We start from the raw sequence: 27,688 nt of genomic DNA, 5'->3' as shown, positions 1-27,688 counted from the left end.
TTGACCAGCTGTTGCTAAGAGTTGTTGGCTTTTTTTTTTTTTTTTTTGACGAAAATAACCTAAAAAATCTCTATATATAGGTTGCTTAGTTATGGCCATTTTTAACCAGATTTTTCGCTATTTTCAACCCTTTTTTTTTCACTTTATTCAGTCATTTTTTACTCTTTTCATTTTTTTTCTCTTTTGCTTATGCATAAAAAAATTGATAAGTCGAATCAATAAGAATAAAGCTTTGCAGATCATGAATGCAAAACCCAAAAAAAACTGTAAACACCTAAAATCTAAAAGAGACTCTAAAATTGAAATAAAACCTTATGAAAGAACTGCAAATTAAAAATAAAGCTTTCATATTATAATGGCAAAACCCCCCAAAAAATAAAATTGAAAACCCCTAAAATCAAACACTAAAATCGACAAAAAATCCGAATTTAAATAAACGCTAAAAATCGTCAACAATTCACAAAAATAAACTTTAAAAAATTTTGGGATTATATCATACATAAAGCAGGGTAAAAGAGTCATTTCATGTTGAAATTTCTCGGTACAACTTTCTTAATCATTTCTAGAAGAACAACATCTTTGTTATATACTTGCAGGTGATTAATTAACATGGACAAAGTAGTTGTATCGGCCGAGAATCCCCTTTTGTACATTTCCTCTAAGAATGACATGGCCTTGTAAACCTCTTTCCTCTTTAGCAAACCTTGGATTATGTTGTTGTATGTCACGCTATTCGGTGCACAACCGCTTCTTTCCATTTTCACAAGCAAATCTTTTGCCTCGTCTACAAATCCTTCTTCACAAAGTGAACCAATAACAATGGTATACGCTTGACAATTTGGTTGCAAACCTTTCGAAGGAAGTTCGTATAAAAGCTTTTTTGCATCTTCAAGTTTCCCATCTTTGCACAAACCACTAATCAGGATACCGTATGTGACTATATTAGGACTTACTCCTTTGTCTTCCATCGTCTTTAGAAACGAAAATGCTTCGGCAATCTGACGAGTCTTACACAAGCCTTCCAACAAAACATTGTAAGTATGTAAATTGGGACGTACGTGCCAAGCTTCCATATCCTTAAACAAATTCCATCCATCAGCATTTCGGCCTTCAGTTAATAATCCATGTATCATGGTGCTGTACGTAACTGTCGTGTGCTCCAAGCCTTTAGAAGAAGCTTCGAGAAAAAGACGCCAAGCTTCATCCACTTTACCCTTCTTGCAGTATCCGTTGATTAAAGTGCCGTAGCTCATAATACATGGCTTAAGACCATTGCCCGTTAGAGAATCAAATACTTGTTTCGCTTTATCCATTTTACCTTGCAAACAGTACCCATCTATCAACGCATTGTATGTGAAAATATCAGGACTAATATTTTGTTGCTTCATAATTTTCAAAACATCCTCAGCCTCGTTAACATTTCCTTCCTTGCAAAATGAGTCCACTAATATACTAAAAGTAACAACAGTTAAACAAATCATGTGGTTGACCATTTCATTCAATAAGTCTTTGACCTCTTTCCATCTACCAAAATCGCACAAGCCCTGAATCATCGAGTTATATGTGACAACAGTGGGTGATATGCCCTTATCAATCATTCTAGACTTCAGCTCGAGTGCGTTATCTACCGTTCCGGTCTTGCATAAGCCATTAATTACCGCATTATAAGCTTTAACATTGGGCTTATAGATACTCTTTTCCAATAACAAAAGCAAATCATGGGCAACAAGAACATGTCCAGCTTTGCAGAGCCCATCTATCACAGTAAGAATCGTAACATCGTTTGGCTCGGCGCAAAGTTTCAAAGTCAAAAGCTGCTTAAACAATTTCTCCGCCTCGGCCACCTTACCATCTAAAAAGAGCCCTTTTAGTAGAGTGTTGAATGTCACAACATTTGCATTGTAGCCCTGTTTAAAGAAGATGCCGAACACAGCAAAACCAACGTCTACGCGTTTCAAAAGGCAACAGCAATTAATTAAGATGGCCATTGTGTACTCATTTACAGGGGCAGCCCATTGACGCATTTCATCGAACAGTTGAAGGGCAACCGAGTATTGTTTCATATTGACAATAACTTGCAATTGTTTGGTGAATTCAAAAACGAGGGGCTGCGGCCGCATTCTCACCATTTTGCGAAAGAAGAAAATGGCGTCATCTACTTCACTTGCACAGCTCAAATCTCTTTTGAAATTAGGTGAAAAAAGTCTATCTTTGCTATGAAAATTTAAAGAAAAGAAAGAGAACGGATCAGCAAAAATACCGTAATAAGTAGAACATTTAGCAGAAATTGCTCTACGAATAGGAGGCGCTATTGCAGAAATTCTCATCTTCTTAAAGCGATTTTTGTGAAGAAAATTCTACTGCAGTGCAAAATGAAGTTGCACAAAGGTGCAGTCTGTTGTTTAATGGTTATAAATTATAATTGACTAATTACATCTAGACCCCTTCAAAATAGTATAATTACAAAGAAATTTTATTGACTCTAAATTTTGCAACTATCATTATGCATTTAACTTCTCTCTAAGTTTGTTTTAATAAAAGGGTTTATTGCAATTAGTACCCATGTCTGTATTATTTATGATTCAAATTTTGTTAGCACACAAGTACAAACCCTGACCGGGAGTTAGAGGGGTACTAACTGCAAAAAAAAACTAAATCATGGGGTGTTTTGCGAATAAAATAACATGGGATAGTTTTTTTAGCAATTGGATGTAACTGGGAAAATTACATTTTTCGTCGTCATACTTTACCCACTTTTTCAAAACTGTCCCTAAACATTTTGGAGTTACAATAGTAGTCCTTAATCATGCCAATTTTTGACATAATTGGTCCGCCGTTTATTTTGCAGTTTAGTTGGATGGAAAATGGCATGTGCCTCTCACATGCCTTCAATATACAACACTACATGAAAATTGACTTTTAACAAAACGCATTGCGTCTTGTTAAAACAAATTTTTCATAATTAAAACTTGATTGAAATTCATAATTACATAAATTCCAAGAAAACAAAATCGATATATATTGTTTTAAAATATTTTGAGAAATATTCTTTAAACAATTGAAACATTGTTTTAAAAAAAATGAAATATTGCTTTCAAAATCAAGATTTTCGGAATTTAAAGGAAAACATTGTTTCAAAATAAAATAAAATTTCGATCCGAATAGGTGGGATAAGAAACCCCCATTTCAATCTTCACCCTAATTTAATAATTTAAAACTCGATAAATTGTTTCAAAATATTTTTAGAAGTATTGTCTAAAATAATAATATAATGTTTTAAAACCGGGATTTCTTGAATCCAAATGAAAATTATAGTTTTAGATAAAAAAAAATCTGATCGTATAAGGCGAAGTAAGAAAACTCAGTTCCAATTTTCACACTTATTTAATAATCTAAAACTGGATATTTTTTTCAAAATAAATTAAGAAATATTGTTTAAAAAATCATAATATTGTCTAAAAAATAATATCGTGTTTTAAAATCGGAATTTTTGGAAATTGAATGAAAATATTATTTTAAAATAAAATAAAAATTCGATCAAATTAGGCAGCATAAGAAAACTCCTTTCCAATTTTCACCCATATTGAATGATTTAAAACTCGACATATTGTCACACAATTGGAATTTTTGGAATTGACTAGAGGTGAAAATTGGAATGGAGATTTCTAATTCCCCAATTCCTATCGGGTTTTTTAATTTGGCTTGAAACGATATATTTTAATTGAATTCCAAAAATGCAGATTTTGGAACAATATTTTAAAAATTTAAACTATATTTTGATTTTTTAAACAATATTTCCGAAACGAGTTGATTTTTTTGGAATTTACGTGATTTCGATTTCTATATTAAATTTTAATTAAAAATAATAATTATAAAAACTATGTTTTAACAAGACGCAATGCGTTTTGTTGAAAGTCCATTTTCATGTAGTGTTGTAAATTGAAGGCACGTGAGAGGCACATGCCATTTTTCATCCAACTTAACTGCAAAAATTAACGGCGGACCAATTCTGTCAAAAAATGGCATGATTAAGGACAAGGACTACTATTGTAACTCCAAAATGTGTAGGGACAGTTTTGAAAAAGTGGGAAAAGTATGAGGACGAAAAATGTAATTTTCCTGGATGTAACACAAGAGTACTAATTGCATTAAACTTCTAATAAGGGTAAAAGATAGCTTGATGGAAAACAAATTTGGTTAAGCTACTAGCAACACAGTAAAGGGGGAGAACTATTATGAGCACAAACACTTCGCACATTTTCTTGATATCAAGAGTTTTTATGATCCAACAAGGCAAGCCCATTACTTAACCCAAGAAAACATCGCATTTTGGGAACACATATATAAATTAGGATGTATATGCCAAATTTCCATATCATAACAAAGTTTGAATTTGTTATCAACTTCTGAAAATATTGACATTTTGTCAAAAGGGTTAATTCTGCCCCCTAAATTCTTTCTTTCTAATAGGCAAAAAGACTATGATGCCCCTTACATACAATTTTTGCCCTAAATGCATTCAACATTTCCACCAAGTGCATTTAGCATTTTTGTTTTATTTTTTAATAAATTTTTTATTTAAAAATAATAAAATATACATTTTATTTTCTTAAAAAAAAATCTGATTTTTTTTTCCCGAAAAGTTTACATACTATTTCGAATATGATTATAGTCAACTATAGTCATATCCTTGCTTCATATATCGTTTTTTATATTTTCAACTTAAAATTGTATATTCTCGATTATATAATGTAGCTCAGTCATATTAAACAAATTATAAAAAAAAAGACTATTATTTATGAAATAATCAATCAAAAAAAAAAAAAAAATCATAATTTGAATCTTGTTATTACAAGTCAACTTGTATTCCCACAATATGTATCCAATCTGAAATGCTAAATCTCACACTATTTTTACTAAATCATGCACATAACTAAAAATATTTATCTCTCTAAAATCTTCTCTTCGCCTTCCTCATCCTTCTTTTTCCATAACTTTTTCACAAAATCACACACTAAAAACATTCTTAGAATTCCATGTTCGAATTTGAAAAAAAAATTCACATGTTCAAACTAAAATAAAGTTGGAATTTGAGAAAAAAAAAATCGAATTCATACGAATTTGAATAATTAAAAATATTTAATGAAATTGAATAAATATTAAATAAAATGGAACTCATTTTTTATGATTATTCACGTAAAAAATAATGAATTTTGAGTGACTTGGATAAAGTCATTTTAGAGAGAAGTTAGAAAAAAATTGAGTAGAGAGAGATTTTTTTTTTTAATTTATGTGTGGGATATAGTGAATTTTAGTGTAGAATTTAGCATGGCCCATTCAAGATTCACATGTGTAAAATTTTCAACTAAAACAACCGTCGGCATATCTTATATATAACTATACATGACTTTATATATAACTATAGATGACTACATAGTTGATTCTCTCTAATTGGCATGTTGTTATCCATCTTCTTCAACATAAATTTTTTATTGCTGCAACTAAATTTTACACCAGAAAACACCAAAAAACAGACTAAGATCGAGAGGAGATAGACGAATAGGGAGAAAGATACTTTAACCTCATAATTTGGCGGCAGCGGAGGACTCAAAATGATTGATCAAACCAAAACCACACAAAAATCTAAAAAAATGAAAAAGTACCCAAAAAATTAATATACCCTTACTTTGGTCTCCGATCTCGCGGCGGCGGCAAAAACTCAACAACGTCTTCCCTGACTTTGGCCTCTAATCTCACGGCGACGGAGACAGAGGACTCCACAAATTCCGAGGAGCGGCACTAGACGGAGGGGGAGCGGCGCTTAAAGGGTGGAGGGTTTGTGAGTTAACCTGTTTCAACACATTGAAGATGTCGATCTTGTACGTCTCCACGTTCTTCTTTGTCCTCTTCTTCTTCTCTCCGCCGACGACCACCTTCTTTTCTGCCTTGGGAGCCATTTTTTGTCGCTGAAATTTGGCGAGAAAGAGTTAGAGAGAGAGAGATGAAGAGATGTAACGGCGTGAGGAAGAGGAAGAGAGAAGGTTACGGGTTAGGGCATTTCAAGCTAAAGGGCAAAACAGGTACAGTTACCCAGTTGGGAGGTCTCACAAATTAACGTCAAAATTTGGTTTTTTTTACTAGGACGAAAAAAATTATTGGACCTCCTCGTATATATTTTCAAAACTAACGGTATCACTCATTCACCCCTTAAGAATATCTATTAGGGAATCCATAGAAACAAAAGAAATAAATGACTATACAAAGTTCAATTATCCATATGTTTGATAAATGAATCCTTAAGCACACATATCCAAATTTTTCTCTTCTTTCTAGTCAAAATACCGACGGCTTGTTATCTTTCCTACGCCACTCATCCACCCATAATATAAGGATTGCGAAAACCGAAAAACTCACAAATCAGAAGTACATATACAGATGTTGTATACCTGCAAAAATATTAAATAAGCAAAACCTTATTAAATTTCAGAAGCCCAAATAATTAATTTAGATTTTTGGCACAACTTTCTTCATCATCTCCAGAAGAATATCGTCTTTGCTTGATCCTTGCACGTGATTAATTAACAAGGATGAAGTAGATGCGTCGGCATAGAATCCCCTTTTGTGCATGTCCTCTAAGAACGGGATTGCCTTGTAAACCTCTTTCTTCTTTAGCAAACCCTGAATTATGCTGTTATACATCACACTATCCGGTGCACACCCACTCCTCTCCATTTGCACAAGCAAATCTTTTGTCTCGTCTACACACCCTTCTCGGCAAAGTGAACCAAGAATAACGGTATATATTTTAATATTAGGTTGCAAACCTTTGGAAGCAAGTTCGTTTAAAAGTTTTTTTGCATCTTCAATTTCCCCATCTTTGCATAAACCATTAATCAGGATACCGTATGTGAATATATTAGGATTTAAACCTTTATTTTCCATCACCCGTAGAAACGAAAATGCTTCGGCAATTTGATGAGTCTTGCACAAGCCTTCCAACAAAATATTGCAAGTAAATAAATCAGGATGTACTTGTCGAGTTTCCATATCATTGAAAAGTTTCCATCCATCAGCAATTCTTTCTTCACCAAGTAATCCATGTATCATGCTGTTATAAGTAACTGTCGTGTGTTCTAAGCCTTTAGAAGAAGCTTCCAGAAAAAGACGCCAAGCTTCATCCACTTTACCCTTCTTGCAATACCCGTTGATTAAAGAGTTATAGGTGACAATGCATGGCTTAAGGCCGTTACCCGTTATGGAATAAAAAACTTGTTTCGCTTTATCCATTTTCCCTTGCAAACAATATCCATCTATCAGTGCAGTGTAAGTGAAAATATCAGGACTAATGTTTTGTTGCTTCATAATTTCCAAAATATCTTCAGCTTCCTTAACACTTCCTTCCTTGCAAAATGAGTCCACTAATATATTGAAAGTAACAACAGTTAAACAAATCTTGTGGTTGACCATTTCATCTAACAAGTGTTTCACCTCTTTCCATCTACCAAAATCGCACAAGCCCTGAATCATCGAGCTATATGTGATAACGTCAGGTGAAATGCCCTTATCAATCATTCTAGACTTCAGCTCGAGTGCATTATCCACCATTCCGGTCTTGCATAAGCCATTAATTACCGCGTTATAAGCCTTAACATCGGGTTTATAGATAGTAGTTTTTTCCAACAACAAAAGCAAATCACGGGCAGTATGAACACGTCCAGCTTTGCAGAGCCCATCAATCGCAGTAAGAATCGTAACATCGTCTGGCTCACAAAGATTCAAAGTCAAGATCTTCTTGAACAATTTCTCTGCCTCGGCCACATTACCATCTAAAAAGAATCCTTTTAGGAGAGTGTTGAATGTCGTAACATTTGGCTCGTGACCGTGTTTAAAGAAATAGCCGAAGATAGCAAAACCAACGTCTACGCGTTTCAAAAGGCAACAACAATTAATCAAGATGTTCATTGTATACTGATCTACAGGGGCAGCCCATTGACGCATTTCGTCGAACAGTTGAAGGGCAACAGAGTATTGTTTCATCTTGACAACAACTTGCAACAGTTTGTTGAATTCAATAACGGATGGCTGTGGCTGCATTTTAACCATTTGACGAAACAAGAAAAAAGCATCGTCTAATTCATTTATACAACTCAAATCTATTCTGGGCTTAGGTGAAAAGGATCGATCTTTGTGACCCACACTGTGAAAATTTGAAAAGAAGAAAGAAAAGGGATGAGTAAAAATAGCGTAATGGTGGGAAGATTTAGCAAATAATGCTCTACGAATCAGCATTTCAGTTCCTCTCATTTTTTCCAGCAATTTCAGTGAAGAACGAACTGGTACCTACACAAGAAGAAGGCTCGGAGACTACCGAATTTTTTTTATTTGTTTTTTTTTATTTGTTTTTTTTTAATGTTATTTTAAGGGCAAATTGCATTTTATCCCTATCTTTTCTAATTTGAAAACCGATTTATTTTTGTATTATCGGTGTTGTCATGCCGACTTGTACTACAAAAATCGGTTTTTAAGTACCGATTTTATTATCTGTGTTTTTTAAGACCGTTTTCTCATACTTTCGTGCAACAACCTAGGGGATTGATAGAGGACTATTCAAATGAATTATCTAACGAATAAATATTTGAGACACGGAAAGCTCTACTCGGTTGGGTTAAAGGAGTTGGTAGACGCCACCGAATGGTGATCAACATTTTCGTTTCAAATTTTTAAAAAATATCAATTAACCAAATATATAATGTATTATTTAAAAAAAATCCGAAAAATATCGGTATCCGAAAACCGATTTTGTACTCAATAATCGATATTAGAACGCCGATTTTGAGTTGTAAAGTCGACGTTGTGTCGCCGATTTGGTTAACAAAAATCGGCATTATGACGCCGATTTTCGTGTACAAAATCAGTCTGGGTAAACCGATTTGGGAAACCAACGGAAAAAAAAAAACCAATTTCAATCTCAATTTTTTTTCCAAAATCGGCCAAATCATTGCAACCCAACAAGAAATAAGCATCGATTAATGTTCATTCATACATATTTATCAAGAATCGATATTCGATTAATGTTTTCGAATTTACAAAAAAAAAAATTAGTAAAAAGGACATCGATACTCGATTAATGTTTTCGAATTTACAAACAAAAGTTTAGTAAAAAGAACTCGCCGTTCGGCGTCGCGGCGGTCTGGCGGCGGCAGTCGTGATATTTTTTTTTTGTTTTGTTTTTAGTTTTTTTTTTTTTTTTGATTTTTGGTCTTGAACAAATTAAAAATAGGATTTATTTGTATTTGAGTATTATTTGTGGATAAGGGTATATTTGTCATCTTTGGTCTTGATGAAATAAAATTAGATTAATTTACGTGCTTGAACTAATAAACTCCTTTATGTGGTTTTGAAGTAATAAAAAAATGGGCTTGCATGTAACCGCCGCCTTTTCTAATTTCCGCACTTTCCCCTCAAAATTAAAAAACAAAAGGACAAATTTCTAGTTTTCGACACTTTACCCCTAATGTTTTTAAAAGTGAATGCCCCCTTCAAAATGTTATTCTTGTTGTACATTGCCTCGATGGCAGAACTCCGATGGATTATTCATCGTAATTGAGTATTTTTGTTGCACATTGCCCCGATAGCGAAACTCCGATGGATTATTCATCGGAATTGAGTATTTTTGTTGCACATTGCCCCATAAAAACAATGCTTTTTTTTCACGTTGTCCATTAAAAATATTATTTTTATTGCACAATGCCCTAAAAGAATTGGCTTCTGCGGCAAAGCGCAACCAATATAATATTTCAAGGGGGGTGTATCCTTTTTTTAATTTTTAGGGGGGAAAGTGCGGAAATGAGAAATTATAGGGGGTGAAGTGCATTTTGTCCAAAAACAAAATCTTTGAGAGCCATCTTGTCTCCGTGGGGCCCTACAAAAGCAAAACATATTACACCATTGCTCTTGGAAGAGAGCCACCAGAGAAATAAATACCGTCGCTCCTCGCTTTGAAATAATATATACCATTGGTACAAGTACATGTCGTCCTTCAAATGGGGCGTAAATGCATCAAAAGATTCCACATTCGCCACGAAAGATGACAGAAGTATAAAGTATTCTTCAGTAATAGTCTCGCAAAATTTTCAATTAAAGTAATAAGGGTAAATTCCACTTTACCCCCTTGTACTCTGCCCAAGAACCACTTTACCCCCTCGTACTCTTAAGGGTTGTATTGGGAAATTGTACAAGTACAAGGGGGTAAATCGATAAAATTGAGAGTACGAGGGGGTAAAGTGACTCTCAGGCAGAGTACGAGGGGGTAAAGTGGAATTTACCCAAGTAATAATTTGTATCAAAGTAGTAAGTTCCTAAATTGTTATCTTAGATGCGCAATGCGATCTCATTCTGGGCAATGGCATCTTATTGACGACGTGAACCTCGTATTGCTTAGAAAGAAGGCAAAACCATATGTGTTGTTGAATTAGGGTAGCTTCACCACATAACCTCGCATTTGACCCCCATGTGGTTACAAGCTTTTGCAGATGATCCCATTGCTCTCGTTATATCAGCACATAACCCTCTTGTGTTTGATAGGGGTAACTTCCGTTAGTTTTTCCGTTAAAATTAAGTGCGCGTGTCAAACGTCAAAATATTATATTTTGCAGATGACTCCCTTGTGCTTACACTTTCACTTTAATTTTCTGCAGATGACCCCCTTGAAGTTTGACACGCGCGGTTAAGTTTGACGGAAAAGCAAACGGACGCTACATCTATCAACCACAAGGGGGTTATGTGCTGATATTTAAAGCATAAGGTGGTCATCTGCAAAAGCTTGTAACCATAGAGAGGTTAAATACTATTTACCCATCTTTTTATGATAATTATGTTTCGATTTATTGTTTTTGTCTGTAGCCGTTAGCTCCAATATTCGATCTTTGCGGGATCCAAAAGCCCACGGGTGAAAAGACGAACACTGCAATTTTGGTCATGTAGTTTTTGTACTTTAGAAAATGATGTGAAGATGGATAAATGTGTTGCATGTGAAGCCTGGAAATATTCTTAAGGTGCACATTAGCTTTTCAGCACTGTAAAAGTAAATTCGATACTTTCTCTGCAATTTCTTTTAAAACTATATATTAGTTTAGAAAAAAAATAAAATAACTGATTATGTCATTTGAGCGCTGTTTTACAATGGTCGTTTAATTATGACCGTTGATCTGCAACAATCGTGAAATGGTCATATTGGTTCGAGTTTTGGTGAACCCTTATCTCAATTTTTTTGGTAACATCGATCTAATAAACTTGAATTTCATTAAACTAAATCAAGAAACCAACACTCATGATTCACAAAATTACATAATAGCCCTAGTTAGAGCCTAAGCCACCAATTTCAACAGTTAGTAGTCATTTCCCGACAAATTTCAGTTAAAACTAACGGAATCAATAAAGATCGTTACATCGATTAGGAAAATCAATTCTTATAAGAATAAGACATCCAAGATTATTACAGACATATATAATTACAAACATATTTCGTAAATAGTAAAATAAAATCTACAACCCCTAATTTAAGTACACTCCATATATGGATGGATTCAACAAGACGAAAAGTCGAATATTTCTAAAAGGGACAGAACTAAATCATAATTAGTCCGTCTTGTTGCTATATTTTGCTTTCCTATCATCCGCTCTTTTCTCCTAAGACCGAATTTGAGGTGTTAGGAACATTCTAAAATATAAGAATGTTTCTCGCACCTCAAATTCAGTCTTTGATGGTAGGAAAACAAAATATAGTAACCAAGCAAAACTAAAGCATAACCACGTCTAATTTCCTATTTTTCCCTCACGTGAATTTTTTTGTGGCCAATAGATGCTCCAGCTTAATATCATATCTTCAAATACAAGCAGTGCCTCAACCATCTCTGTCTACAAAAAGAAGAAGAAGAAATATATCGTTTTTAGTTAAGGAAATAAATAATTCAAACTAAATGCATAGTACTTTTTTTAAAAAATTGTATTAATTATTAGGGCAAATTACGGCAACCCCCTAGGTATGGCCAAATTACGAAAAAAACCCTATTGATTGGGTAATTACGGCCACACCCTCCTTTTAAATATTTTTACGTAAAATTTATGTAATTCGGTTATTTACCGAACCAAATCGTATATTAAGTTCGGTAAACGGTATGAAATGTTGGCGTACCGAAATTGCAGTTCGGTTTTACCTATTTAATATCCCCAAATTTACCCATCATAAGGGGTAGGTGTAAGAAGAAAACAAACGTCGGGAAATTTTGATAATTACGGATAGATGGGGATGTTTTTCATAATTCAGGCTCAGTTCAGGGGGCTTTCAGTAATTTTCCCAATAAAGAAACATAAACACCACAAACTAAGATGATAAGGCTCAACGTAACTTCAATAAAAAATATAAACTAAAGTTTTATAGTTACTATCAATTAGTTACAAAATAGGGCAAACTGCACATCACCCCCTAAAAATTCTAATTTTTGCACTTTACCCCCTCAAAATTTTAAAAAATGAATGCCCCCTTCAAAATGTTTTGTTGTTGCACATTACCTCGATAGCAAAATTTCGATGGATTATTCATCAGCATTTGATATTTTTGTTGCACATTGCCCCTTTATATGTTATTTTTATTGCACGTTACCCCTTTAAAACACTATCTTTTTGCACATTGCTCTTTTAAAATGTTATTTTTTTGGACAATGCCCAACAAAAATTGGTCTTCTGGACAAACTGCAATCAAAATAATATTTTGAAGGGGGATTATCCAGTTTTTGAATTTTTAGGGGGGAAAGTGTGAAAATGAGAAATTTGTAGGGGTGAAGTGCATTTTGTCCTACAAAATATACTTTGAAGGATTACAATGACCGTGCACAAAGGCAAAACTCACAAGTTAGACCAGACCGACCTGCTAGCAAAGCCTTATCAAAAACCTTATGACAAGGTAGCATGTTGGTAAACACCTTGCACTTAGATCTGTTTGGTCATGGGTTCGAGACACCAGGGGGGGAATTGGGGAACCAATAACTATTCTTCTTAAAAAAAAAAACAAAGAAAAAAAAATAATAATAATAAAACCTTATCAAACTTCAGAAGTCCAAATAAATAATTTATAATTTCGGCACAACTTTCTTAATCATATCCAGAAGAAAATCATATTTCTCTGATCCTTGCAGGTGATTAATTAACATGAATGAAGTAGTTGCATTGGCCGAGAATCCCCTTTTGTTCATTTCCTCTAAAAACGGCATTGCCTTGTCAAGTTCTTTCTTCCTCAACAAGCAATGGATAATGACGTTGTATGTCACGCTATTCGGTGCACAGCCGCTTCTCTCCATTTTTATAAGTAAATCTTTTGCCTCGTCGACAAATCCTTCTTGACAAAGTGAATCGATAACAACGGTATAAACTTGACAATTTGGTTGCAAACTTTTGGACGGAAGTTCGTTTAAAAGCTTTTTTGCCTCTTCAAGTTTCCCATCTTTGCACAAACCATTAATCAAGATACCGTATGTGACTATATTAGGACTTAATCCTTTGTCTTCCATCACCCGTAGAAACGAAAATGCTTCGGCAATCTGATGAGTTTTGCACAAACTATCCAACAAAATATTGCAAGTATGTAAATTTGGACGTACGTGCCGAGCTTCCATATCGTTGAATAGTTTCCATCCATCTGCAAATCTGCCTTCACTAAATAATCCATGTATCATGGTGGTATAAGTAACTGTCGTGTGTTCTAAGCCTTTCGAAGAAACTTCGAGAAAAAGACGCCAAGCTTCATCCACTTTACCCTTCTTGCAGTATCCGTTGATTAAAGTGCCGTAGCTCATAATACATGGCTTAAGGCCGTTGCCCGTTATAGAATCAAATACTTCTTTCGCTTTATCCATTTTCCCTTGCAAACAGTACCCATCTATCAGTGCAGTGTAGGTGACAATATCGGGACAAATGTTTTGTTGCTTCATAACTTCCAAAATATCTTCAGCCTCTTTAATGCTTCCTTCCTTGCAAAATGCGTCCACCAATATACTAAAAGTAACAACATCTACCGAAATCTTGTGATTCACCATTTCATTTAATAAATCCTTCACCTCTTTCCATCTACCACAATCGCACAAGCCCTGAATCATCGAGTTATATGTGACAACGTCAGGTGAAATGCCCTTATCAATCATTCTAGACTTGAGCTCGAGTGCATTATCCACCATTCGGCACTTGCATAAACAATCAATTACCGCACTATACGCCTTAACATTGGGTTTATAGATAGTCCTTTCCAATAATAAAAGCAAATCACGGGCAGTATGAACACGTCCAGCTTTGCAGAGCCCGTCAATCGCAGTAAGAGTCGTAACATCGTTTGGCTCACAAAGATTCAAAGTCAAAACCTTCTTGAACAATTTCTCTGCCTCGGCCACATTACCATCTAAAAAGAGACCTTTTAAGAGGGTGGTGAATGTCGTAACATTTGCCTCGTAACCGTGTTTAAAGAAATAGCCGAAGATAGCAAAACCAACGTCTACACGTTTCAAAAGGCAACAACAATTAATCAAGATGTTCATTGTATACTGATCTACAGGGGCAGCCCGTTGACGCATTTCGTCGAACAGTTTAAGGGCGACCGGATATTGCTTCATCTTGGCAATAACTTGCATAAGTTTGTTGAATTCAAAGACAGAAGGATGTGGCCGCATCCTCATCATTTTACGAATCAAGAAAACAGTATCATCTAATTTATTTATACGATTCAAATCTGTTACGGGCACAGTTGAAAATAGCCTACTTCTGTGGAAATTTGAAGAGAAAGAATTAGTAAAAGTAGCGTATGTGTATTCATGAGAACAATTAGAAGTAATTGCTCTACAAACTAGAGCAATTTCAGAACCCCTGTTGAAGAGAAATTCAGCTGCGAAATGAAGTGTTGTGTAAATTGCACATCCCCTATAAATTGTTTATTTTCGCACTTTACCCCTCATTTTATTTTTGCTGCACATTTTCATGGATAAATTTTAAAAATACATCAAATCCTTAACTACAAGATCTTTTAGATCAAAGCTACATAATGCTTAAAAAATAATTATTAAAAAATAGAAAATATATTAAAAAAAAAAAAAAAGAATAAAACATATCTTGTGACATTAGAAGTTTCTATTTGTTTTGTATTTTTTTTATATTGATATAAATTTTTATTCAATAAAATTGATTTGATGTAACTTGGAAAACTATTTTCATCTTATATCTTATCTTATATATAAAAGAAAGAAACGCTGGGTAATCTTAGAAAAACCCTAATGACATATTTGTAATTAATTAAATCTTCTAATTATTAAAATCTCTTTTTCGTTTTTTGTAACTTTCGCTCCTAATTTTCAGCCCTAAAATCTCTAATGCACAACTAATTAAATCTTCTAAATATTAAAAGAAAGAAACGCTGGCAACCTTAGAAAACCCCTAATAGCATATTTGTAATTAATTAAATCTTCTAATTATTAAAATCTCTTTTTCGTTTATTTGTAACTTTCGCTCCTAATTTTCAGCCCTAAAATCTCTAATGCACAACTAATTGAATCTTCTAAATATTAAATCTCTTTTTTTGTTTTTTTGTAATTTTTTTTTATTTTATTTCCAGCATATTTTTTCTTGTATTATTTTATCTCCAGCATTTTTTTTTATTTTTTTTGTTTTCGAATTTTATCACATTTTTAATATTATTTTATCTCCAGCATATTTTTTGTAATTTTTTATTTATTTTCCATCTCAATCTATTTTGTTCTGATTTTTCGGACTCCCAAAAGTTTTCAACTTCTCTCTCCCACTTGAACACGTTTATATTTTCTCTTCATATTTATATCCGACCTCTCAACTTGTCAACCCATTCATATTAAGCTATTTTGCAAAGTGAAACCAGAAGATACTGTAAGGATTCTCCCTTTCACCTTTTTTTCACTCCCTCTGTACATTTTATTTGCATCTGTATTTTTCTCATGTCTTTGTATTGCACCCTTTCATCTTTTTTATCAATTCGTGGACTTTGGTCCTCCGGAAGGTCGATATCGAAAGATTTAATACCCAATTCAGCACAGGCTTTCCTTTTCATAATGCTTCAATCGGTGGATTCACAAATAATAAATGAAACAGGGTGAGAAGCTTCGTAAAATTAAGAATTACAGTTTGACCCCCGTTGTGGCTATGATGCAATTTCCAGAAGTTTCGTAAACTGGCAGGAGTTTCTTCAATAATTAATATAAAAAACATATGAATAATGTATTGCTTTCTATTTACAGTGGCAAATAATAGGAAATCAGTTTCATGGAAATCCACTGCTATTATCAAGCAAGGTATAATAGTTTTTAACTTTATTGTTGTTAATCTTCAGTTTCCTTGCAACTAGATATAAAACTTGCTATCTTGGTTTTATCTGAGGTGAACATAATGTATGTGCTTTAGTACTATTTCAAATCATAAGTTTGTTAAGAACTATAATGTCTCTTAATTGTGGTTATTAAGTATCTAAGTGTATTACTATGTATATCATGTATGCAGTTGCATGAACACTCAATGCAATACATTGTGATGATAGTCAATTGGTGTAAGGGATGCAGTACTGACTTCAAAACTTTTTTGTGTTTCATAATAGTTTCTATCGTTGGACTTGCAATCATGGCATTTTTGTTCCTGCAATCATTGGTTTTATGTGCTTCCGTGAAACTCTTATCTTCTTAGTGTAGTCACATTTTCCACGTTTATTTTACTATGTGTCAATCGTTTCAATTCTAAGCAAGCATGAAGTTGATCTTGACACAAATATATGGAAGGTTAGAAGAAGGGCTTCGTAAACTTTTTCTTTTAATTGGTATTAAAGTAAGAAATTTCAATATCTTTTGATATAATTGATATTTTGCAAGAAAGGGGTATTTTTGTTTTTTTAATTTCTTTTTGGTATTAAAGTATGATTTTTTTTTTATACATATGCATTGTGGTTTTAAACTTGGTGGTATTGTTGGGTGCTAAATACCTAACACGCAAGTGCACGTATCACAAACAAGTAGTAAAAGTGGACTCGTGAGAGTCGGATGTCGATCCCACAGGGAATACTCAAATTATCTAATCCTAAGTACCAAATTCTAACAATTATGATTTTTATCCAGCCTACGCAAAGTTGTCAAATTTAATCAACTAAATAATTAAACTAATTATGAAAGCAATTAAACACGAGAAAATATCAATAAAAACGGACCTAGGATTTTATCTTCCCCCTATGCAAGAATTGCTCACCCAAAACCCCTCAATTATGGAATATATGATTCATGATTATTAACCCGAGACACTAATTTACTCATAACCCGCTGTCGCGTGTATTATGAGTCTATTATTCATAAATGGTTCACTATATGTCTATGCAAACAAATTATGAATAAAGCATTAACTAACAAGTCTCGTAAATGGCTACCTAAGGTGATATCTGTATGTCTACGACACCACATGCAATTGACACACTCATCCGGTGAAAACTACTCGAAGGTTCTTATACTTACCGTCTAATTATCAAAATAGCTCTGTCTAGTCAATCCCAATAATTACAGATAAAGCACATAAATTGATCAAGTTCATGCACTAACAATCATAACAAGTATAATAAATAATCATAAAATCATAATTGCATAATCTCAAGAAAACGGGTTCACCATCCCCACATAGGGTTCCAACAAAATCCTAGATTAAAAACTTAGCTACTCATAACGAAAAACATAATAAAAGTAATAAAAGTCATAGATTAAGAAAAGATAGGTGAAAGAAGAATTGTGATGAAGATTCGTCAGGTCTTCGTCTTCGTTTCTTCGTTCTCTCGCTCCTCTCGCTCCAAGATTGTGTCAAAAGACCTCTAATTCGTGCTTGGTTTGGGCTTAAATAGATTTCCCAGCTTGGTAGATGATTTTAGGTTTCCTTGTTTGATTAAAAGTCCAAAATTGTCTCCAGCGTGTGTCGGCACGGCCGCGCGAAAATCAGTGCAATTCTCGCACGGCCGCGCGAGAATCGCCGAAACCTTCTGCCCAATTTCTGCATTTGGCACGGCCGTCCCATTGTTAGCTGTAAATTTGGGACGGCCGTCCCGTGCCAATTTCTTCAGATTTTTGATTATTTCACTTTTGGCCCATATTTTCTCCAACATTGCAGTTTTGACCCCAAACTTTTCCAATTCTTCAATTTATACCTAAAATACAATAAATCAACTTTTTAAGCACCAATTATCGTTAAATCACACAAAAAGCTCAAATAAAAAGGTACGATAAAGTATAAAAATATATACTTAACACACCCCCAAACTTGATCTTTTGTTTGTCCTCAAGCAAAAACTAGCAACTTTCACATCAACACTCTCAACAAATGCCTCTCATCACATAGATTAATGGTCAACTTTCATTTTTTCAGAACTTGCAATTATCATGACAATTCTCAAAAATTTACAAGCTCGTAATTCAAAGATACGTATTCAGTCACCATTGCTAAAAACCACAAACCATGCTATCGCTTCAAGTATCCCATATTTGTACATTAAAAATGGAGAAAATTTATACTTACATAATAATATTCAACTCCAAAGACTCACCAAATTTATTTACTCGACTAGTATCAAATAATTGAGCTATTGGGATCATTGGGACTTTTTGGTTTTCAAATGTTGGGCTTTTTGGTTCGAGGTAGGAGATATGGGTATAGGTGGCTATGCTTCTTGAATTGAGGTGATTACGCCAAATTTTGAAAGATAGGCGTTTGAGCAATGAATTCACCTCTAAGGACTTTAATAAACTCGATTCTTAAGAGTTCAAAAGTCTCCACTTTTGCTCTTAAGACAATGGATCGAGCTTTCAACTAGTCCTTACTTCCCCTTCTAGTCTCTTCTTCTTCTTTTTCTTTCTCTTCTTTTTTTTTTTTTTTTTTTTTTGAAGAAGAAGAAGGACCTTATAAATTTTTTTTCGACCGAACTCCAAGGGTTAATTTTTTAAAAATCTCCATGTATTCTACCTTATACACATTGGCTAAAAGAAAGAACACCGTTTCTCCAAGGCTCAATCAAGGTTCGAATGATAAAAATTTAAAGGTAGGCTTGAAAGGCTCAAACGGTTCAAGGATGGCCCAAATCACTTCCCAAATTGCTCAACAATTTAATATTTCACTTTGTAAATTCATAAGGCAAGTTCTAAAACCGAATAGCATATGATATAACATAAATTAACTCAAATTTTAAAACACAAAACTTTCAACCAAAGCAACGCATAATTCGAGATTCCTAACAATGACTCCTTCTTACGACACTTTGAATCAAAACCTCACCAAAATTCGATCAAAATCAAGATAAAGCAAGCAATTTCATCATTAAACATCAACCATCTTTCATCATCATGATTCATCGAAGCATTTATCTCAACACAATTTTTTTTTTTCGAAAGCAATAAATAAACTAAAACAACTAAAATAAAATAAAAAAAATCCAAAGGCATGCAAACTAAAAAATTAAAGCACATAAAAACAAGCAATTTTTCACCCCTAAACTTAAAATTTACATTGTCCTCAATGTAATTAGCACGAAGTTCAAGGATAGAATACACCTGAATAAGTCGTTTTGGCCATGTCCGGGCTGCTCTTCCACCCTCGCCTTTATTATGCTTCTGTTGAAGTTCGCACGGCCGTATGAGATTTTGAACTGTTTTCCGCACGGCCGTGCGAAACTTGAATTCTGGGCAGTAGCCTATTGTTTCTCGGACGGCCGTGCGATAATTCAGTGTAAATTCCGCACGGCCGCGCCCCTTATCAATTTTAGGCAGTAGCCTCTCCGATTTTCCACACGGCCGTGCTGGATTCAAGCCTTTTTTGGTGCGGCCGTGTGAAGTGCAAAATTGCACTATGACCCCTGAAAAAAAATTGCTTATTTAATTAGCTTGCATGCTTATAAAATAAATAAATAAAATAAAACAAGAAACCTTAATAATAATAAAAAAAAAAAAAAAACGAAAATCTCGGGTTGCCTCCCGAGAAGCGCTAAGTTTATAGTCTTCAGCCAGACTTTGTTCCTGCTCTTCAATTCCTTAGCTTTTGAACCCATCTCCTCACTTCCTTTTGGAGAAAGTCTTGAATAAATGGGTTGATCCGATTCTTCTTTCGACTGGTTCGCTTAGGAATGCCCTTGAATTTATTCTTCTTGATGTCATGAGGCTCGCCAACATCGTCTTTTATCACGGTGTTTTGAGTAGGTGTTGTAACCAACTCAACCTTTTTCTTTTGTTCTCCTACATGCACATTAGTATCCACAAAAAAATTTAAATCATGTAATTTAACAGGAAAAAGTTTAGAGTCACTTACCTCATCAAGAAGATAACATCCATTAGCCGTAATAGGCTTTTCATCCACCCGGTACACCTTGAAGATCACTGTTTCGTCCCCCACACTCATTCTTAGCTCTCTCTTTCCTACATCAATAATTGACCTACCGGTTGCTAAGAAGGGGCGTCCTAAGATAAGGGGAATATTTTCATCTTCCTCTATGTCTAGTACTAGAAAATCGGCCGGGAGTATAAACTTATCTACCTTAACCAATACATCCTCCACTATACCTAAAGGGTGAGTAAAAGATCTATCGGCTAGCTGCAAGGTCACGGAAGTGGGCTTAATTTCTCCTAAATTCAATTTCTCATAAATTGATAAAGGCATTAAATTTACGCTCGCTCCTTGATCACACAATGCCCGCCCAAAATACCTAGTGCCTATTGTGCATGGAATAGTACAACTCCCCGGATCTCTAAGCTTTGGTGGAATTTTATTTGCAAGGATAGCACTACTTTGCTCATTTAAGTCTATTATTGATGCACACTCCGGAAGCCTCATCTTCTTCGATACAAGTACTTTTATAAACTTAACCCAATTCGGCATATGCTTAAGTGCCTTGGGAGTAGATTCACTTGCTGCGATCTTTGTGTTGTTTGGCCCGACCTTGGTCTTTTCTTTGGGCTCCTCTACAATAGACGGTGGTGCAACGGACTTTTTAGGACCTTTCTCTAACTGCCTCCCATTTCGCAAAGTTACTGCATTGCACTGCTCGATGTTGCTCTTTCGAGGATCTTCTGTATTCGACGGCAGTGCTCCCGACGGCCTCGCGTTTAGTTGGGTTGCAAGTTGACCCATTTGTGTCTCAAGGTTCCGAATGGATGCTTGAGTCGACGTCATGAATTTTGCTAAGATGTCTGCGAGGTCAACTCCTTGGGGTGGAGCTTGAGGCGGATTTGGAATCCGGGAGCTGGCCTTTGTCCTTGTTGATTTCCTCCCCATCCAAAGTTGGGGTGATCTTTCCATCCCGGATTATAAGTGTTGGAGTACGAGTTCCTCTGTTGTCGATTGGTGTCATTCACGTAATTTAGAGACTCCATTTCTTTTAAGCACTGGTCGGTATGGATTTGCCGAGTCTGCAAAGCTGCTACTTGTTTTGATAGCTTCTCTAATTGGGCAGTGATTGCTGTGACCCCGTCTAACTCCAAAATTCCTCCCGTCTTAACGGCTCCACTATTTGACCGGTCCGATGCCCGCATGTATTTGTTCCTTGCGATCCGCTCCAAAAGTTCGTAAGCTTCGTCATAGGTCAAGCTCATGAACATACCGCCAGCTGCTAAATCGAGCACCGTTCTCGAATTATCTTGCAATCCATCATAGAATATTTGCAGTTGGCGCCACTCTTGAAGTCCGTGATTCGGGCATATCCGAATTAATTATTTGAACCGCTCCCACGTCTCGAATAACGTTTCACCGGCATCTTGTATGAAATTTTGTATTTCTCTCCGGATTCTCTCAGTTTTTGTTGGTGAGTTGTATGTGTTCATGAAGAGTTGTGCTAGTTGGGGCCAAGATGAGATGGAGTGCGGTGCACGAGTTTGTAACCATTCTCGGGCTGCACCTTGTAAATAGTGCTTGAACAGGCGGAGTTGCAGTGCTTCGGGTGATACTCCGTTCATCTTGTGCGAGTCACACGTTTCGAGGAAGTTGACCAAGTGGAGATGCGGATCTTCCTGAGCTAATCCGCTGAATAACCCATTGTTTTGGAGCATAGTAAGGAGTCCCGCTCGAATTTCGAAATTGTTGGCTTCAATGGGGGGCTGCTGGATGCTCGATTGAAACCCATTGAGTGTTGGAACAGTGTACTCATGCAATGCTCGTTGACGAGGTGGTGGATTAATTAGCAGAAGTTGCTCTTGCTCGTTGACGATATTTCCTGCCGCATTCGGTAGGCGCCCTTGGTCATCTCCCCTACGATTATTCTCTTCTTCCATTCGCATAAAAAGTACCTAACCAAAAATAATAAAAATAAAATAAGCAAAGAAAATAATTAAATAAAATAAATAAAACGGCTGAAGTAAGAAAAATTGCTCAAATTTAATATTAGGATAAATAAATAATTTAGCCGTATTCCCCGGCAACGGCGCCAAAAACTTGTTGGGTGCTAAATACCTAACACGCAAGTGCACGTATCACAAACAAGTAGTAAAAGTGGACTCGTGAGAGTTGGATGTCGATCCCATAGGGAATACTCAAATTATCTAATCCTAAGTACCAAATTCTAACAATTATGATTTGTATCCAGCCTACGCAAAGTTGTCAAATTTAATCAACTAAATAATTAAACTAATTATGAAAGCAATTAAACACGAGAAAATATCAATAAAAACGGACCTAGGATTTTATCTTCCCCCTATGCAAGAATTGCTCACCCAAAACCCCTCAATTATGAAATATATGATTCATGATTATTAACCCGAGACACTCATTTACTCATAACCCGCTGTCGCGTGTATTATGAGTCTATTATTCATAAACGATTCACTATATGTCTATATGCAAACAAATTATGAATAAAGCATTTACTAACAAGTCTTGTAAATGGCTACCTAAGGTGATATCTGTATGTCTACGACACCACATGCAATTGACACACTCATCCGGTGAAAACTACTCGAAGGTTCTTATACTTACCGTCTAATTATCAAAATAGCTCTGTCTAGTCAATCCCAATAATCACATATAAAGCACATAAATTGATCAAGTTCATGCACTAACAATCATAACAAGTATAATAAATAATCATAAAATCATAATTGCATAATCTCAAGAAAACGGGTTCACCATCCCCACATAGGGTTCCAACAAAATCCTAGATTAAAAACTTAGCTACTCATAACGAAAAACATAATAAAAGTAATAAAAGTCATAGATTAAGATAAGATAGGTGAAAGAAGAATTGTGATGAAGATTCGTCAGGTCTTCGTCTTCGTTTCTTCGTTCTCTCGCTCCTCTCGCTCCAAGATTGTGTCAAAAGTCCTCTAATTCGTGCTTGGTTTGGGCTTAAATAGATGTCCCAACTTGGTAGATGATTTTAGGTTTCCGTGTGTGATTAAAAGTCCAAAATTGTCTCCAGCATGTGTCGGCACGGCCGCGCGAAAATCAGTGCAATTCTCGCACGGCCGCGCGAGAATCGCCGAAACCTTCTGCCCAATTTCTGCATTTGGCACGGCCGTCCCATTTTTAGGTGTAAATTTGGGACGGCCGTCCCGTGCCAATTTCTTCAGATTTTTGATTATTTCACTTTTGGCCCATATTTTCTCCAAAATTGCAGTTTTGACCCCAAACTTTTCCAATTCTCCAATTTATACCTAAAATACAATAAATCAACTTTTTAAGCACCAATTATCGTTAAATCACACCTAAAGCTCAAATAAAAAGGTACGATAAAGTATAAAAATATATACTTAACAGGTATTAAAGTAAGAAAATTTACGTGTTGTTCGTAACTGATCATGCCGTCATTTGTGCTTATTCGCACCAGTTTTGATACGTGATTGTTAAAGAAACAGTGCTTCTCCATAATTGCACTTAAACACAATGTGTGTAGTCGAAGCATTGTTTCGTTTTTTCCCATTTGTTGCATTTTTTCATGTTTGAATGATCCTTAGATTTCTGGCAATCGGTTTCACATGATTTATCACTACGTATCTGTGGACACACATATTATGTTTCTACTGTACCGCATTACTACATTACCGTATAAAATATAAATACCAGTTGATTGGATCAGTTGAAGAAGGCAAAACCTGAATATTTACACGGAGACACCCGACTTTCCAGGTTCGTGTATCGGTAATTCCTTTATGTTCTGTTCGTCTGTTTTTGCACCATTGATTTTAGTATATCAAATATCATGGTGACTGTCATTTGTTTACTATGTGGATTCTTCTCTTAATCTCTGCGGTAAAATTACATTTTATCTTGTATTTATGTCACTAATAATGCCACTTGCACGCGATAAATTTTAGTAGTAGGCACTACTAATGTCGATTTACTATATGAAAATAATACAAAAAAACTATTTAAAAACAAAGGAACCAAATTGATTTTTTATAGACTGCAGATTAACATTTCGTCTTAGAGCCCTTACGTAGCCTTGTGACAGAACTAACAGGACTGGTGAATTTTGACCTTTTTGCCCGCAGGTTTACATTTATTAGCAAGTACCAACGACGACATGTTTGGGGAATTTACTGCCAGGATTAAAAACAAAATTGAAATTACCTGAGTGTGGTGCCATATGAGAGGTCGCCTCGCTGTCCATGAACCACTGTGACTCGGTAGGCTGCTGAAGTGTCACCGTATTCAAACGGTTAGCGAGATCCACCACGCTGGCACTGTTGCAGGAACTGTTGCAACTGTTGATGGAACTGCTGGAGCTGTGGCACGGTTGCTGCTGCGGATGAGCCTGAGTAGGAGCCGAGTGACCGGTGTAGGGTTCAGGTGGTCCAGTAAAGTAGGCTTGAGCCGCTGGGTGGCCCGATGTATTTTGAGCGGATCCCAGAATTGACTGTTGTCGGTAAGGTGCGCGCCAAAGTTGAGATGCGCCATGAGCACTATGATAGCCGTAGTGCTGCATGAGGTGACGGTTAGTGCTGCGACCTCCGCGACGGTTGGATCGGCCACCCCCGCGCTGATAGCGCGAAGAACTACCTCCGCGGGAACTGTTGCAGGAACTGTTGCAACTGTTGGATGGACAGTTCGCGTTGGAGGCGTAGAAAACAGCAGCGGTCTGCTCCGGTTCAGAAATTCTTGTTTCTTCCATCTGAAGGAGCGAACGAGTCTGTAGAAAGGTGGGAAGGGGATTTTGAAAGGAGATGAGATTGGCGACGGTCCCGTAATTTTTCGGAAGGCCGTGTAGGGTTTGTAGAACGAGTTGTTTGTCGGAGATTGAATTTCCGACATCGGCCAAGCTGTCCGCCGTGGTCTTGATTATTTGGCAATAATCGTGAATGGAGAGAGCGCCTTTCTTGAGGGACTTGAATTTTTCTTCAAGTTGAATGGCTCGATAGTCTTTGTTATCGGTGAAGAGAGAAGAGATGGCGTTCCATAGATCACTGGCGGTGGAGGTTTTTGAGAGAACCATGCTGGATAGATCGTCGGAGATGGTGCCGTAGATCCAAGATTGGAGGAGATAGTCGGCTCGCTGCCATTCGTCGGCAGAAATCGAATCCGGTCGGGGTTTGCCATGGAGAAGATCGGAGAGGCAGAAACGACCGACCGTAATCGTGAAAAAGTGGCTCCACTTTTGATAATTAGGATTTTTTAGATCTAGAGTAACGGGGATAAGGGATTTGATATTAGAGATGGCATGAGCAAGGTGAAAAGGATTGAGAGGGGCGGTGGAGGAAGAAGAAGATGAAGATTCGCCGGCCATGGAGAAGAAGGGGCTAGGGCACGGCTATGCAGAAAAAAGATAAGAAGAGGTGGTGACGGCTAGGTTAACCTAGTGTCTGATACCATATAGGAGAAATATATTTGGAGAAAAGAGAGAATGATATCTCTTACGTATATTAATCATATATATAGTTACATGTAGGAAACTCTAACCTACTACACAAGGTAACTTAATATACAAGGAAACCTAATATACAAGGTAACCTAATAAATAAGAATAATAATAATAGGTATATAAAGATAACGTAATATATATATATAATAAAGATACGCTAATAGTTACTACAAGAAATCAAAGTGTTGCTTCACTGGTGACAACACTTCCTATTCACAAACTAAAAGAATTGTCAGAAGAGCAGTGTTGGTCCATAATCGAAGCAAAAGCCTTCCCAATAGCTAATGTTCCATCAGAATTTGAGCCCATAGGGGTATCTATTGCAAAAAAAAAAAATGCCAAGGTTTGCCATTGGCGGCTAGAATGGTTGGGGGATTGTTGCTTGGTAAGTCGATTGATGAGTGGCTCCATATTGAAGAGAACTAAGCTCTCAGATTTAAGAGATGAAAACTCAGTCTGTTAGAGGAATATAATATATATTCATTATTGATTTAGTTTAGCCTTAATTAGGTGATTTGATTAGATTCAATCAAGTCTTAATTAGTGATTTAATTAATGATTTAATTAGATTCAATCAAGTCTTAATTAGTGATTTGATTAGGGATTTGATTAGATGTAATTAGTTTCTTCCTTTTATTGTTTCTCTCTTATGTGTATATAAATGTACAAGCTCTCATTGATGAAATACATGACACAATTCATCTTCTTCATTATGTGTTTCATCATTTCTACATGGTATCAGAGAATCTTTGATTTTTTTTCTCCTCATTCTTCAAAATGTCTACCGATGATCTTCTTCCTACAAAGTCTTCTTCATCATCACCCACACCCATCATCACCGATTTATACACAATCCATCATTCCGATAGTCCTTCTACTATCCTTGTCACACCTTTGTTGACAGGAGATAATTACGGATCATGGAGTCGTGCAGTCACAATGGCACTTCGTGCCAAAAATAAGCTTGGTTTCGTTGATGGGTCACTCCCAATTCCGACAGAGAAATCTGACATTTCTAATTGGGAACGTTGTAACGATTTGGTAGGAAGTTGGATCCTTAATTCTGTTTCACCTGAGATCCGTCCAAGTATCTTGTATGCTGAAACTGCAGCACAAATTTGGACCGATCTCAAGGATCGTTTTTCTCAATCAAATGCTCCAAAAATTTATCAATTGAAACAGTCAATTTCTGCCCTCAAACAAGAAAGCATGTCTGTTTCATTGTATTTTACGCAACTCAAATCTCTATGGGATGAACTCGGTTCCATTATCCATATCACTCCTTGCATTTGTGGTAATGCTAAAAGTATTATTGACCAACAAAATCAAGATCGATCCATGGAATTTCTTCAAGGACTACATGATCGTTTTTCCGCTATTTGCAGCCAAATTCTCTTGATGGAACCATTTCCTTCCATTCAACGTATCTATAATTTGGTTCGTCAAGAATAAAAGCAGCAAGAGATCAATATTCTCACAACTCCTACTGTTGATGCCGCTGCACTTCAAGCATCTAAACCTCCATTTCGTCCGTCGGGAAAACGTCAACGTCCGTTTTGTTACCATTGCAACAAACATGGTCATACTCTTGCTACATGCTATCAACTTCATGGCTTTCCCGACAAACATGTGAAGAAATCCGTGCCACCACCATCCAACTCCACTCTTATGTCTAGTTCACTCACGCACGAACAATACAACAAGCTTCTCACACTTCTTGCCAAAGAAGAAACTAGTGGACCCTCAGTGCACTTAGCAGGTAAAAATCACACA

General features: G+C 35.8%; 3 protein-coding genes across 3 annotated transcripts; all 3 read right to left on the bottom strand.

The window, feature by feature from the left end:
• Positions 1–330: 330 nt before the first annotated feature.
• LOC105953981 (uncharacterized) lies at positions 331–2,417 on the bottom strand. Its single transcript, XM_088821008.1, has one exon. The coding sequence runs from the start codon at positions 2,325–2,327 to the stop codon at positions 519–521; it is 1,809 nt and encodes a 602-aa protein (XP_088677134.1). The 5' UTR covers positions 2,328–2,417; the 3' UTR covers positions 331–518.
• Positions 2,418–5,381: 2,964 nt separating this feature from the next.
• On the bottom strand, positions 5,382–8,413 carry LOC148769775 (uncharacterized). Its single transcript, XM_088821007.1, has one exon. It carries the CDS (start codon positions 8,302–8,304, stop codon positions 6,505–6,507), a length of 1,800 nt encoding a protein of 599 aa, XP_088677133.1. The 5' UTR covers positions 8,305–8,413; the 3' UTR covers positions 5,382–6,504.
• Positions 8,414–13,029: 4,616 nt separating this feature from the next.
• On the bottom strand, positions 13,030–14,819 carry LOC105953837 (uncharacterized). The gene has a single exon (XM_012977517.2). The coding sequence runs from the start codon at positions 14,721–14,723 to the stop codon at positions 13,128–13,130; it is 1,596 nt and encodes a 531-aa protein (XP_012832971.2). The 5' UTR covers positions 14,724–14,819; the 3' UTR covers positions 13,030–13,127.
• Positions 14,820–27,688: the final 12,869 nt, after the last annotated feature.

Source organism: Erythranthe guttata, chromosome 7 (genome assembly GCF_056151865.1).
Source record: "Erythranthe guttata isolate IM_541 chromosome 7, IM_541, whole genome shotgun sequence".
Taxonomy (NCBI): Eukaryota; Viridiplantae; Streptophyta; class Magnoliopsida; order Lamiales; family Phrymaceae; genus Erythranthe; species Erythranthe guttata.
The sequence above is the reverse complement of the archived record's forward strand: the minus strand, read 5'-3'. Positions and strand labels throughout refer to the sequence as shown.

What these genes read in the sequence shown, in the direction of transcription:
- LOC105953981 (XM_088821008.1), bottom strand. Translation starts at nt 2,327, where the DNA reads ATGAGAATTTCTGCAATAGCGCCTCCTATTCGTAGAGCAATTTCTGCT.
- LOC148769775 (XM_088821007.1), bottom strand. Translation starts at nt 8,304, where the DNA reads ATGAGAGGAACTGAAATGCTGATTCGTAGAGCATTATTTGCTAAATCT.
- LOC105953837 (XM_012977517.2), bottom strand. Translation starts at nt 14,723, where the DNA reads ATGATGAGGATGCGGCCACATCCTTCTGTCTTTGAATTCAACAAACTT.